Source organism: Nelusetta ayraudi, unplaced genomic scaffold (assembly GCF_046127955.1).
Source record: "Nelusetta ayraudi isolate G7.1 ecotype Tasmania unplaced genomic scaffold, CSIRO-AGI_Nayr_v1 ptg000042l, whole genome shotgun sequence".
In the NCBI taxonomy this organism is placed as follows: Eukaryota; Metazoa; Chordata; class Actinopteri; order Tetraodontiformes; family Monacanthidae; genus Nelusetta; species Nelusetta ayraudi.
The window spans coordinates 18,495,014-18,509,493 of record NW_027466092.1 but is presented as its reverse complement, the minus strand read 5'-3'; the positions used below and the strand labels follow the sequence as shown (position 1 = coordinate 18,509,493).

The window sequence follows — 14,480 nt, the reverse complement described above, 5'->3', positions numbered from 1 at the left end:
TTCCCTGTTCTTGGCTGACAGGCCTGGCACCCAGGCTGTTCTTCTGCTGCAGTAGACCATCTGCTCCAAGGCTCAGCTTTCATGCTGCGCGCCTAAGGGTGGTCTTCAGTGTACCTTAGTTGTAATGAGTGGTCATTTTTAATTCAGTCTACACCGACAGCTGCGGCTCAACTCTCAAGTGAGAAATATTTTTCAAACGTAAAAAACAATCAACATGAATGTATGAGCAAAATTAAAATCACAGTTAAGGAGACAGAAGCAGTGCGAGTCTTGTTCTTGGCTCATCCTGCAGGGTTTGGCTTTGTCCCACACACTCATTTTCGCAGCATATCTCTTAGTCATGATACTTCTTGTCCTGTGGCAGGTTGCCGGGATGCAGCTTCCAGAGCGGATGCTACGAGCGTGCTTGTGGTTGCTCTGCATTGGGGAGCTCCAGGCGGCCACCTTTAAGTTGGCCCTCGTGGGTCCGTGGTCATGTGACCCATTGTTTTCACGAGCAATGCCGACGGCTGCGGCCAACCTGGCCTTGTCGCGGATACAAAGCGACAACAGTCTGAACAGAGGGTTCAGCTACAGCATCAAGCTGCTGGAGGAGGATTGTTCCGTGTCCAAAGGTGAGTCAGCATATTTCACAGCCGACCGGGGTTCCAGCAAATATCACTGCGAAGGATGAAGACTTAGAGAGACTTGAACGTCAGTCGGTTTTCAAGTTTTCTTGTTTGAGCCGATATGAAACGATCCAACAGGAAGACAGCAACAACTTTAAGATATTTTCCATCTTTTCAAATGGGTAAATCATAATGGAGGAAGTTGTAGGAGGAAGTGAAGCTTCAGGTAGATGGAGTTACTGAGAGAGGCAAAGAAAAATATCATTACAAAAACCACCCACCATCTGGTTTGTTTGTTACAAAAAAGGAGGTTAACCAGAGGAGAGGACAAATCATCAGGACACACAGAGTGTCTGTGTTTCTGAGGAACCGCCAGCATCATCTCCAGATGGTTTCTCTCTATCGTGGAGATAAACAGCAGCACTTGTCCAGAAGCTGGTTGAGGGCTTTTCTCACCACTTGTCTCTTTGTTTCAGCGCTGACTGAGCTTGGGGACATGGAGGGGTACGGCCACGTGTACATCGGACCCTTCAACCCCGCCCTCTGTCACGCCGCCACTTTATTTACTGAGCACTGGGAGGCGGGGCTCGCTGCTCCTGGATGTCTGGCTCCCGATTGGCCAAGCTTGCCCCCCATAACACCGCCCACCAAAGTTCTGTTCACTGTGCTGAGGTTCTTCCGCTGGGCCCATGTTGCCGTCATCTCAGGTGTGGTCCGTGGTGGAGAGGGTGGGGGTGGTGGAGGGTGTGGCAATGTGTGACATTACAAAGAAATCACACTAAACTGATAAGAACATAAAATGAAAATGAAAACATGCACTTGACAAACAACTCAAATTTTTAGTCAACCAATAAATGATCAGTATTTTTTTTTAATGTAATTGTCTTCCTGTGGTGTTCAGCTCCATCTGACCTTTGGGAGGGCACCGGACAGGAAGTGGCCTCGGCGCTAAGAAGTGAAGGCCTGCCGATTGGTCCAGTGGTTACCATGGAGAGAAGAAACAGGGACGGAGCGCGTGAGGCACTGAGAGCAGTGAGAGAGGCGGACAAGGTCAAAGGTCAGAGGTCATTTGAATTGGAAAAAGCTAAATACCAGGGGTGGAATCTCTTCAGAACAAAATAGCTGTCTCATTTTTGATTTGCTCATCAGTGTTGACGACTCATTGCAATTTGACATAGCTTAGCTACATCCGTTAAAGCTTTGCACTGCGTAAAAAATTATGCTGGAAAATTGAATACAGTGTTTTACAGCATTACATCTGTCTGGTGACAATGTTTTAGTGGGTCCCAACATTTCAGCCTTCCACATAGCATCGCCTGTGCCACATGAGCTCTGTTGGTTCATTTCGAGTTTCAGGAAGGAATTTTGTCAACAGTGTTTGACTTCATGTGTTCCAGTCATTATCATGTGCATGACCTCCGTCCTGATTGGTGGGGAGGATCAGAAGGAGCTCCTATTGGCTGCCCTGGACATGGGGATGGTCTCTGACGGTTATGTTTTCATACCGTACGACGCCCTGCTGTACGCCATGCCGTATCAGGTCATTGAGCACTGTAGCTCCAAACACATTGATCAGCAATGTTAAACCAAGTGTGATGGTCTCAACCGGCATGATGATCAGCAGTGAGTGAAGGTTATTTTCCTCTTTACCCAATCAGGACATGGTATTCAACCAGCTGACCAACAACACACAGCTGCGTCATGCCTATGGCTCTGTTCTGACCGTTACCATGGCGTCCGACCAGAGTTTCTATGAAGCTTTTCGCCAGCGTCAATTCAACCGAGAGATCCGATCTGCCGTAGCTGCCACGCAGGTGAACACAACAAACACACAACAGGCCCTCAATAACCACTGCAAAATAAAAACGTATTGCACAACCAGTAAACGGCAGCAGATCATAGAATCATCTCATATTAAACTTGTCCTTGAAATATGAAGCCTGGATTACATGATGCCACTGGCCAAACTGAAATGTTGAATGTTTCCTACAGGTGTCTCCAGTCTTTGGGACCATTTTCAACATGGTTTACTTCATTGCCAAGGCTGTGGAGGAGCGTCGTCAGGCCGGCGGCGGGCGCTGGGTGACTGGTGACCAGCTCATCCAGTCGGATGGAGGCTTTGATTTCCAAGGTTTCAATCAGGTTAGCCGTGTGAACACATACACATCCTGGTAGAAATGTGAAAGAGGTGAACGCAGGTCAACAATGCTGCAGTCATATAGAACACCTGGATATCTGGTGCAGATCAAATCTGATAATCTGTTGAAGCCTGAGTGTAGGATGATTCTGAATTGTCTCATGATTCAAACCCAGTCAATAAAAGGTCAAAACTTGAAAAATTGATTTAGATGTAGAATAGACCCTTTTACAAAGAACCAGATACTGACTCAAAGTTCTATTCCTAAATATTAAAAAAAAAAAAAATGTTATCATTACTTAGCTATAAATGTAAAAATCTTTATAAATAAAACTAAACTAGTCAAAGGTTATATAGAAAACTAAAAATAACATTAAAAACTGTATCTTTGCTTGAAAAAAAAAACATATTTTTTCATTTCTGTTCCTATTATTTGACGGAATATTAGTCCATGAATGCAGCATAGTCATTTGTTAATGGTTAACCAACTTCCATGTGATAATTTGCATTGAAACCAGTTGTGATTATCATTACTCCTGATGTGTTTTGATGTCTGACTAACAACAGGAAAGCCAATTATTTGAGTGAATGAGACCAGTCAAGGCATTTTACACTACTGTTTTACATCTACACGCACTTTCACAAACATGCAGACTGCAGAAACTCAAACTGCTGATTATCCTAGTTTCTTTCTTGTTCTTGTTTCTTCTTGACGAACAGTCAATAAATTAGTTTTCAATCTCATTTGGGCCTGAATGAGAACATCAACTGAGTTTATGACAGCCCTAGTTTAGATGATGTAATTCTACTGGCAGGGACTATAGGCACATGACCAACAAGCTCTGATCACCATGCTTACTGCTCTCAGGTGTTGTATGGCGGTAAGGATGGCCGTGGCCTCCAAGCGCAGTATGTGGTGCTGGACAGCGACGGCGACCGACTCGTGCCCACACACTCCCTGGCTCCGACACACATTGGCGGTCCGATGGCAGGTCTGAAGCCACTGGGCCACTCCTTCTACTTCCCTGGAGGAAAACCTGCCAGCGCCTCCTTCTGTTGGTTCAATGCAGACCAGGCCTGCAGCGAAGGTGCGTTCACTGATCTGCGCACACTGTGGGAACTTTCTGTTGACAGGTCAATCCTTTCTTGCTGGGGAATGCTGAGTGTTTTAACATTATGGCAGCAACCCCGTTTGTAGTTGTGCTTGTTTTCTATCAGCTGCTTCCTGTTCCGACAGTATGAACGTGTATGAACTGAGTGTCAAACTGGGTCAGATAAACACTCCTTATGTTTCGTCTTCATCTCCTGGTTTCTACCATGGATGGCAATATTACTCTATCCAAAGTCGGACAAATGTGGGAGTTCAGTCATAATATTCTGTGCCGACATGAGACAAACCAGGAAGAAGCGTGCTAACAGTTTGTTTTCATTTTGTATTTCCTGTTGATCTGCAGGTCTGGACACTACGACCGTGTTCTTGCTCCTCTTGTTATTCTGTGCGCTGATTGTAGCTGTTTACTACTGGATCAGGTGATCACTCGCTCACTCAGCCAATCACCACACGGTTATATTCATTTTTTTTCTGAATTATCTAATGCCCCAAACTACATACTGCTAGTTGCTATAAAAGTCCAAAAACTGCCACAGTTTCCTGCTGCTGCCACTGCTGCGGATGACATCATACTACACAGCGCTGCATGTGACATACTGAGCTAGTTGCCACGTGCTACCTTTCGCTGCTGCCACCTGATGCTGCTGAGAATACTGTTCTGCTCACTGCGATGTTTTGTCTAAACAGGAAGTATAAAAGAGCCGCAAGCACATCCAAACTCATCCTGACCCTGGACGACATTGTCTTCATTGACACTCAAGTCAGCAAGAAGGTTTGTCCACTTGATCAACAACACAACATTAATTAACATGAACAAATAGAATTTGCAGAGCATGGGTAGATATGTTCCTGTTCAGACTGTGAGTTTGAGGTGGGTCCTGATTCTAACCTGAAGTAGATTGAAACACATCAGTGTTTCAGTTCTCAGCTTTCAATAGTGTTCCTGTGTAACTGACAACTGAGGGTCTTCTGAGCAGTGTTGATGTAGCTTTTGAGTTGTTGTTGCTTCCAGAAACTCAATGATGAGTCCATCATGAGGAGTCTCCTGGAAATCAAAACTCCAATTCGCTCTATAGCACGAAGTTACATCCTGACGACACCTGAGAGCTCCAACATAGGGATCCTGGAGGTAAACACCGGTCTGTCTGCTCACCTGCCTCTGACTGCAAGCCCACTCTGACACTTTTCTGTGATTGGGTCTCATGCTACCAGGGTGACTGGGTTTGGCTGAAGAAGATTCCTGTTGGCCAGACCACAACGGTTATAAATCAAAACACCCAGACTCTCTTCAGCCAGGTATAACAGCAGCGCAACGGCCCAAATTCATGATAGCACAAAATAAAGATGAATGTGTCCGTTTTAAAATGTATTCTATTCTCACTAACATATAGTGCTTATTGTCTCTTTTTTTTTACAATGAGAATCAGTGAAAATGTTATTGATTTCAATGTGAGCGTCGATGTGACTAAGTCGCCATCAGGGACATCGCCAGGGAACACAAAAAACCCTGACCTCCAGAGTGTGTCTGTCTGTGTTTCTATGTGCCTTTCCATCTCCAGCTGAGGGAGATGCGACATGAAAATATGAATCTGTATCTGGGTCTCTTCCTGGACACTGGGATCTTTGCCCTGGCAGTGGAACACTGCCCTCGAGGAAGTTTGGCCGACCTGCTGGCCGATGGTAACATGAGGCTGGACTGGATGTTCAAGTCGTCGCTGCTCATGGACCTGATTAAGGTATCGCTGAGACAATGTATATATATATATGGTCATCTTCAACATTAACAATTTGAGAAAGCAGATAGCAAGGAGTGTGAAATCCCATCAGTTCCATGTTCACCTGCTCTGGTCTCAACATCTACCTGCTACAGGGGAAAACTGTTGAAGTGGTTCTGGTATTGATGTATGCATGGCACTGTGTAGTTAGATGTCTGTTGAGCATCGAACTACACTGGGACTACTACTGCTTCTGAGATATTTGCTGGGTCCACTTCCCACTATTGTCTATTATCAACACCTATTTCTATTGATATTTCTATCGTCTATCTATTAGTACAATAGCTGTGCTCGCCTCTGTCAACTCTGAGAGCAACCCACTTGCTGCGACTGTTATCGGGAACATTTGGAGCAGTGGCTGGTAGCTGGGCAGTGTGTGTGTTTCACCTTCAGTACAGGGTCTCCGCACACTCCTCCTGATGGGTTGTCAGGTGGTGTCCTGGAGGATTAGCAGGATCACCTGGATGACATAAACTTGACAGTCACAGTTTCCCAGCTGCCATCTTATGCCATCCATAAGAGAGTCCAGTACCGACAGTAAAACTGTGCCTAATGCTTTGCTTATTAAAGGTTGTCAGTGCAGTAAAGTTATCTCAGTATCCATGCAGGTTGTTGGAAGAGTGCTTTTTCTTATACATGTAAATGTATAGAAATCTTGGCTGTCCTTCTAGCCCCACCTGTCTGTAGAAGAGCTCCGACATCAAGACTGCCGCTACCACACTGCTGGAAGACACAGCAAATCTTGTAATGAAAGGCACATAGTAGTGCTGCCTGAAGCTGCAAGGACTGACAAGGACACTGAAACCCTGAGATGAATCATTGGATTGGAAGAAGAACAACTGTTTGGGATAACAGATGTCTCTGTTTTTTCAGGGAATGAAGTATCTTCATCTGCGAGGTTTGAGTCACGGTCGTCTGAAGTCCACCAACTGTTTGGTCGACGGTCGCTTTGTTCTGAAAGTCACAGACTACGGCCTTCCGATGATCCTTCATGCTCAGAACCTCACACTTCCTGAAGACCCACAAGGTGGAATTTTATAATCGTTGTAGATCTTAAAACGGTTACAACAATCAAGATATGAACAAGGAATCAAGGTGCATCTGTCTTCTCCTTCTACCCGTCTGCCTCTTAGAACTTCTCTGGACGGCTCCAGAGCTTCTGAGGAATCCAGTTCGAGGAGGATCTTATGCCGGAGACGTCTTTAGTTTCTCCATCATCATACAGGAAGTGATCGTACGAACTCTGCCATACGCCATGATGGATATGCCAGCCCAAGGTAAGAGGTTTTCTATTAGCTGTGATCGGCGATGACAGCTGACACGCCCTCTTGACCTCTCTCTTCAAAGTTCTTTTCGACTTTCCCTTAAGGTACTTGTCGACTATCGGTCTTGTTTATCGGTCATGGAGTTTACCACCCACTGGTGTCTACTATGAGAACATAAACACTTTTTGTGTAATTGCAGTCATGTCTCCTGACAACACGTCTGAATTGGAGTCACGCATAATTTAGAAGTAGCAGTGGTGTTCCTGTATATTAAAGTTAAAGTCCCAGTGATTGTCCCAAAGGATGTGAACTTTCTCCTCCACATTTGAGGGAGCGGTGGGCTGCAGCTGCAGTGCTGCGCCCAGGAATCATTGGGTGATCTAACCCCCCAATTCCAACCCCGAATACTGAGTGCTAAACAGGGAGGCAATGGGTACCATTTTTACAGCCTTTGGTATGACCCGGCCGGGAATCGAACCCACAACCTACCAGTCACAGGGAGGACACTCTACCACTAGACCACTGACCTGGTTTGTCAGCCAGCTATTCCAAGAACTAGTTTGAACAAGTAACTAGTTTAGCTGATCAAGAACACGTGGGCACATAACAAGCACAATATACACTTCAAGTACAGTTCGAACATATCGGTAAGAAAAACAAAAATGTATGTTTCATATCCAGCAGCCCCCGCAACTCTGAGTGAAGGACGAAGTGGGTATTGAAAATTGATGGATAGATGTTTCACATCCAGTCTTTCAATCAAGTCATTGATTAATCATTGATGTAGTTGTTTGTGCTCGACTTGTTCAGATGTTCTACACTAGTGTGAAGATTAAAGCAGAGTGCCACCTGTTTACCCTGGTGTGCTAAGGAGGTTCATCTCATTCTTTGAATCAGCGTGTTTCCTTTTTCGAGGCTAGATTTTTTTTTTTATTATTATTATTTTTTTTTTTGAATGTCAAACTTTCATGGTGCCACTGGATGTTAAATGCGATGCTGCTATATTTGGGGCCATATATGCTGTCACACATTTTGGAATGCAGTCCTACACAGACTGTCACACACTGCCGACCAAGTTGGGTCAACCAAACCTGCACACATCAGCAAGTGAGAACAGCGCCACATTAACATCACGTGGCGCCGCTGATGAAGACTGCGGGAAAGTTTCATTTCCAGTCTGTTGGTTAAAGATAAATAAATAAATAAATAAATACACCATTTACACATGAACTAATAAGCTAAAAGCTCTGCCAATGCGTGTATGCTCAGGTTTATAGGGGATGGACACAAGAAAGGTGGTCTGTCTCTCAGCTGATTGGTCAGTTTAGTCACCCAACCTGCCTGCCCGCCTGTGTTCCTGGCAGAGATCGTGGATCGTGTGAAGAAGCCCCCTCCCCTCTTCAGACCTCAGGTGTCGGTGGATGAAGCTCCCACCGAGTGTCTCAGTCTGATGAACGAATGCTGGAATGAGGACCCGACTAAGAGGCCGACCTTCGACGACATCTTCAAACAGGTGCGGCCAGGGCTGGATTAAGAATTCAGAGGCCCCTGGGCCAGACTGTTGGAGAGCCCCCCCCACACACACGCGCATGCACACACAGTCACAGCTGTTTTCTGGAAGCTACAGAGCTGGTACCACACACATACACACTTATACATGCATCAACGCATCAAATGGCTTATGGTGCACAAGTGTGGACTTATATGTTGGAAACTCGTCGTCCACAGGATTCACACTGACTGGCGACATCTTATTTTAATATTTCTAGATAAATTCATCACAACACTCTCGGGACGTAATAGTGCTTTTCATCTTTATACTGGTAGATACATGTGCGTTCATGTGGTGTCGAAATAATCGGAAAAACGACTTTCTGACTGGGTTATATGTCATGGCGGATCGTATGTGTTTCCTCTGCTACCTGGTGTCTCACACCTGATTTATTTGTTTGGAAAATTAAAGAAAATACTAGTATTCATGTTTTCCCACATTACAACTTTAGAGCACACGAACGCAACACAGTTGGAAGAACGCCTTGCCAAGAAGAACTTGAATTTCCGACACCATATGAACGCAGCATTCGTGACAAACAAGAAAGCTAACTGCTGGAGCCCGGAGGCCCCTGAGAGCTCGAGGCCCCCGGGCCGCGGCCCAGACGGCCCGGTTCATGATCCGGGCTTGGGTGCGGGGAGTCGCCTCCTGCTGAATGACTCGCTGTATGGCCAAGTTTGAATTTAAAACACAGATTGTGCAGTGTCCTATTTTGCTGTCTGCAGTTCCGGGGCATCAACAGGGGCAAGCGGGCAAATATTATCGACTCCATGCTGCGAATGTTGGAGCAGTACAGCTCCAACCTGGAGGATCTGATCAGAGAGCGAACAGACGAGCTGGAGGTGGAGAGGACCAAGACAGAGAAGCTGGTGGGACAGCTGCTGCCAAAGTAAGAGCTGTTTCTTTAAAAAGCAAAATGTATCCCAGATAAATCCAATTTCATCAGAGGTGGCAAAAGTATGCACATTCTGTATTGAAGTAAAAGTATAGATACTTAAAAAAAAAAAAAAAAATACTCAATTACTCTTGTAACTCCTTTATTCAATTCAAAGTAAAAAAAAAAAAAAAAAAAAAAAAAAAAAGGTTCTGAAATGTACTTAAAAACTTACTTTTTTTTTGCAATTAATGAATTGAATGAATGAATGAAAACAGAATTAATGAAACAATACATTTGTTGATGAGCCGAAAAGCTCCCCCCCCCCGCCCGCCCCCCCAAAAAAGATTATTTTTTCATATTTAACACCTCAACAGCATAGTTCAAATAGCTCCACTTCAAGAAACAACCACCAAGCTCTAGTAATAATAAAGTGTAGAAGGGTTAAGTTAAGGCAACTGGACTAGTTTTGCTATCTTGAGTCCAGTCACCTCAACTTAACCCTTCTACACTTTGATGACCTGGATGATTTAGAACCTTCACAGATACATACTAATACGTGAGTTACTTTTTAACAGAATTTGTATGCTTCAAACTTTCAAATTTTAAATACAAAAGTGACCATAGTTGTTTTTCCAATGTAACGAGTAGAAAGCACAGGTATTTGTGTACAAATGTAGGGAGCGAAAGTCAAAAGTCATCAGAAAAAGAAGAGACTCAATTTGTACTCAAGCTGTTGAAGCTCGTTAGTTTTGCTTCTTATGGGTCAATACTTGTACATGTGCATGTACAATACCCGACAGTGTATTCTTAAATTATTTACAAATCATGTATCTCCTTCTATTCATACAACCTTTGAATGTGAAACCATTGATTGATACACAAACACACTTGAGTAATCAATATCAGACTAATAATGAAAATAAAGAGTGTTTTTTTTTTTGTTTTTTTTCAATAAACCATTAGCCCTTCTGGATTGCTACACTTCAGATTTTGCATCACACATACCAAACAGGAAAACACTTAAAAATGTACAGTTTATATGTTCTATCTAAGCCGACATAAAGTGAAATCAAAAGAAAAACCCACTTGCAGGGCGGTTTTGCAAGTTTTGGATATAATGTGGCCGTCCACAGCCTCTTCACTCTCCCTGGGAGCCCGATCATCCCCACAGTACCTCGTGTCAGTATCCCTCGTGGTTCCCCGCTGTTGGAGTGCACCCTGCTGCTTGGCTGCCGGCGAATGTCGGAGGGGCGACCCTCTTCGCTCTCCTACCTACACTAACTTCCGGGATAGTTTCTGCGGTAGCCTCCACCTCTCCATCTTCCCGTTTTTTCTTCATCGCTGTTTTGCTCTCTTTCTCTCTCTCTCTCTCCCTCTCTCACTCTCACTCCCTCTCTCTCTCTCTCTCTTGCTCTCTCTCTCTCGTTCTTCACCCCATGCCGCCTCAAGTTTTTGTACTTTGTTGCAAATAGGTTGTTACTGTACTAATGTACAGTAAAGTACGTACTGTAAAGTATTTGTCACTGGATTTCTGGATTTCATGTGTGTGTGGTTGTGCGTCTCAGGTCTGTGGCTCAGGCCCTGAAAAAAGGGAAGCCGGTCCGACCTGAACATTACTCTGAGAGCACGCTGTACTTCAGCGACATTGTTGGATTCACCACCATCTCGGCTCTCAGCGAACCCATTGAGGTACAAAGCGTTGAGACACCTGCGCATATCAACAAGCTTTCCTGATATTTAGTAAAGTGTGTGTGTGTATGTGTGTGTGTAAGATGAGTCTGAACCGCAGTGTTTCTGAAAGACAGCCAATGACTACTTTTATTTTTATGTGTGTGAGAACAGGTGGTCGACCTGCTCAATGACCTTTACACTATGTTTGACGCCATCATTGCCACTCACGATGTTTACAAGGTGGGTCGACTGTCAAAAACCACACGTTTAGATACATCTCGGGAACAGGAAGTGGAAGCTGCAGTCTGCTCTCTCCGCCCATTCCTGTCCTCTGAAGACAGGCGCTGAGTACTGAGCGTGTCCTGTCTGCAGGTGGAGACCATTGGCGACGCCTACATGGTGGCATCAGGCGTCCCCAACAGGAATGGGACTCGACACGCGGCTGAAGTGGCCAACATGTCTCTGGACATCCTGCACTCAATCGCGGCGTTTAAAATCAAACACATGCCGGAGATAAAAGTCAAAATACGCATCGGACTTCATTCAGGTACAAAAGAAAGCCTGAAGTCTGGCTCGTAATAGCTTTTAAATGTGAGGAAAACTCTCCCTGTGAAATGTGTGATGAACTGTGACCAACTGCCAGGCAACACCATCAGTGAGGATGTGAAGTCAGACCGTAACATTGTGCAAAGATCTGATAGACAGAGAAATTTCAGCAGTTCAGACAAAATTCTCCTCCAGAGTAAAAAGAAAACAAGCTTAAGGTTGAAAGAGAAAATGTCAGCGGCGTTGTCTCATTCTCCGTCAGGTCCGGTGGTGGCAGGCGTGGTCGGCCTCACGATGCCCAGGTACTGTCTGTTTGGAGACACAGTGACCACGGCCTCACACATGGAAGCATCCGGACTGCGTACGTAGGAAACGGATTCTAAACAAAACAGTAGAATTTCCTGTATTGGTTTTCCTGCTCGACTTTACGCTGTCTCTTCACCACATGGTTCTTGTCTCCAGCCTACAGGATCCACATCAGCCTGAACACCGTGAAGGTCCTGACCAGCCTCAAACTGGGATACCACATGGACACCAGAAAGGCTCAGGTACAGCCTCTGAAAGTCAAGAAGTAACGCATGACACAGAAATAATCAGATGACAGAGTCCCTTCAGGAATAGCTCTTTGTTTTGACAAACTTGAACCCTCATGCAATGCATTTGTGCATCAGTTACACAATTTAAACTTAAACTTTTTTCTCTTTACATTGAAATAAATGGAACGGCTAAATTGAGTGAGTTCTGTTTGAGTCAGTGTTGCTGCGATCGCGCCGACAGTCAGGCAATAAAGGGACATCAGGAGCGAAACATGAAGCTACACGTTGACTGTGACATGTTTGCAGAATGTCAGTCAATCAGTGTGAGGTCATTCTCATTGTAGGTGAAAGGAAACGTGGACACGTACTGGCTGGTGGGTCGAGATGGTTTCGATAAACCTCTTCCAGTTCCTCCGGACCTCACTGGAGGGTAAGAACAGTCCAACAACTTCTACATGTGATGTTCATCAGTTAAAGTCCAGTTACATCACTGACAAGTTGGAAAAAACAACTTTGTCTCCACGTTTGACCATTTCAGACTTTTTGCTGTCTGTGTTTTTTTTTTTATTTTCGCCTAATCTGTCGACTGTCTTTCCTTTCTGTCTGCGTCACCTGTTTCCATCCATCCTCCTGTCTGTCTGTCTGTCTGTCTGTCTGTCTGTCTGTCCAACCTGTCTCTACACGTCTGCCCCTCAGAGCCAGCAACCATGGTATCAGTCTGGATGAGATTCCGATTGAGAGAAGACAAAAATTCCTCGACCGTCAAAAGAAGACAAAGAAATGATACCAACGGACAATTCACGGAAACCCTTGATTCCTGTGGAACTTGTGAAAACACACGTCTGCACGGGGCCACGCAATGCACACACAAATGCACGGACTCACAAAAAAACACCCTACCTCAAAGACTGGACTGTGCTTTAAGTCATTTTAACAACGCAAGGTTCTGTGACGTTGAGCTCGGAAGTGTAGCGCCCGCATCGACAACTGTATGTTGGTTTGTTTGTTGGTTGGTTTGTTTCTTTGTTTGTTTGTTTGTGTTTGTAGCTCTGCCTGGTAAGTGACGTTCTGTTATCATATAATGTAACTTCTGTGCCTCACATGGGTCTCTAACAGGTTCTGTAGCAATAAGCCGACGTAATCTCTGTCACTCAAACAAGTGCACTGTGCACGTTACAAGTCTGCTGTGCGCATTCACTTTTGTTTGTCGTGATCAAATAAAGGCGTGATTAAATAAGAGTCACCCAGTTAACAGTCCCAATGCCGCCCCCTTTCTCTACGATGGAGGAACTGAACTCCCTGGAAAAATTGGCCAATCACGTCCTCGCAATGAGCTCCCTGCAACTTTGGAGAAGTTAGAGACAGTTTTCAAAAATCACATTGTAAGTCTCAAATATTGACCTTCATCTGCTTTTTATTTTTTGCTGTTCTGTCCTACCCTGCATTTGGGTTATCTTACAAGTGACACTGCTGACCAAAACCTACGCATGTTCAACTTTTGGGTGACATTTACAGAAAATGTAAACGGTATATTCTGCGGGGATACGATATCATGAAAGTAGGACGTTTACGCAGAGCGTCATGCAAAACATGTCAGTGTCTCAATAACTGAGTTTCCTTTTAGTTCTGTGTCTCAACGTCAGTGTCAACTATGAAGAGGACTGTTTAAAATACAAACTGTCATTGAATCAGAAGTTTCAGTGGTGGATTTGTGACTCAGACACTGTGGTGTGTTTATGCTTCTCGTGTTTAACTACCTTATTGGAGTACTGAAACACTGAACAGCTGGAGGTGTGCATTCAAAAGTTAAGAGAAGGGCAAATTAAATTCTCCTGTGAAGGGCGTGATGCAACTTTTAAAGCGAGTGCAGTCACTCCCTTTAGTTTTAGGGTTATTGTTTGGGTTGCCTGCCTGCACATCTTGTTCATCTCCAATGATGTCTGTCCATCGGTGTTGTTTGCACAGAAACCAAAGGCACTGCATGGGACGGCAGATGGTATCCCACAAGTCCTGTATGCACCTTGACCTTGACCTCGGTATAAGAGGGTTTTACCTGCTTGGTGAAACCCTCTTATAGCGAAGATCTGTTGACTCTTTGCACTAAGTCAGCATAATTACATGGAAACGACATTTCCGATCTGGCGACCGATTGGAAGTATTTTCCAATCAGTTGCCAGATCTGCTGCGCTGAAGATTGATCAGCCAGTTAGCCACAAATCTTTGTGGAGTCTTTCTCAGTATTCAATGCAATGGGCCCTTCTTCAGGCAATTAAACTAACAGTGTTGCAGCAAGACAGGAAATAGTAATAGAAGGATTAAAAAAAAATCACGTTTTCCTTTTTTGTCCTACACATTATTTCACTTCAGGTACACTGATGGAGACCTTCAGTTAAGACCTATTT

The 14,480-nt window shown here is 44.6% G+C and overlaps 1 protein-coding gene across 1 annotated transcript; it reads left to right on the top strand.

Annotated features, from left to right (window-relative positions):
• The first annotated feature begins 375 nt into the window (after positions 1-375).
• Positions 376-13,832, top strand: LOC142894057 (retinal guanylyl cyclase 2-like). Its single transcript, XM_076035180.1, has 23 exons — positions 376-614; positions 1,085-1,315; positions 1,510-1,665; positions 2,006-2,148; positions 2,267-2,422; positions 2,601-2,750; positions 3,614-3,833; positions 4,200-4,275; positions 4,544-4,628; positions 4,869-4,985; positions 5,069-5,152; positions 5,416-5,592; positions 6,505-6,658; positions 6,765-6,908; positions 8,261-8,409; positions 9,174-9,337; positions 10,891-11,014; positions 11,168-11,236; positions 11,369-11,543; positions 11,805-11,903; positions 12,005-12,090; positions 12,423-12,508; positions 12,775-13,832. Exons 1-23 carry the CDS (start codon positions 392-394, stop codon positions 12,860-12,862), a joined length of 3,156 nt encoding a protein of 1,051 aa, XP_075891295.1. The 5' UTR covers positions 376-391; the 3' UTR covers positions 12,863-13,832.
• Positions 13,833-14,480: the final 648 nt, after the last annotated feature.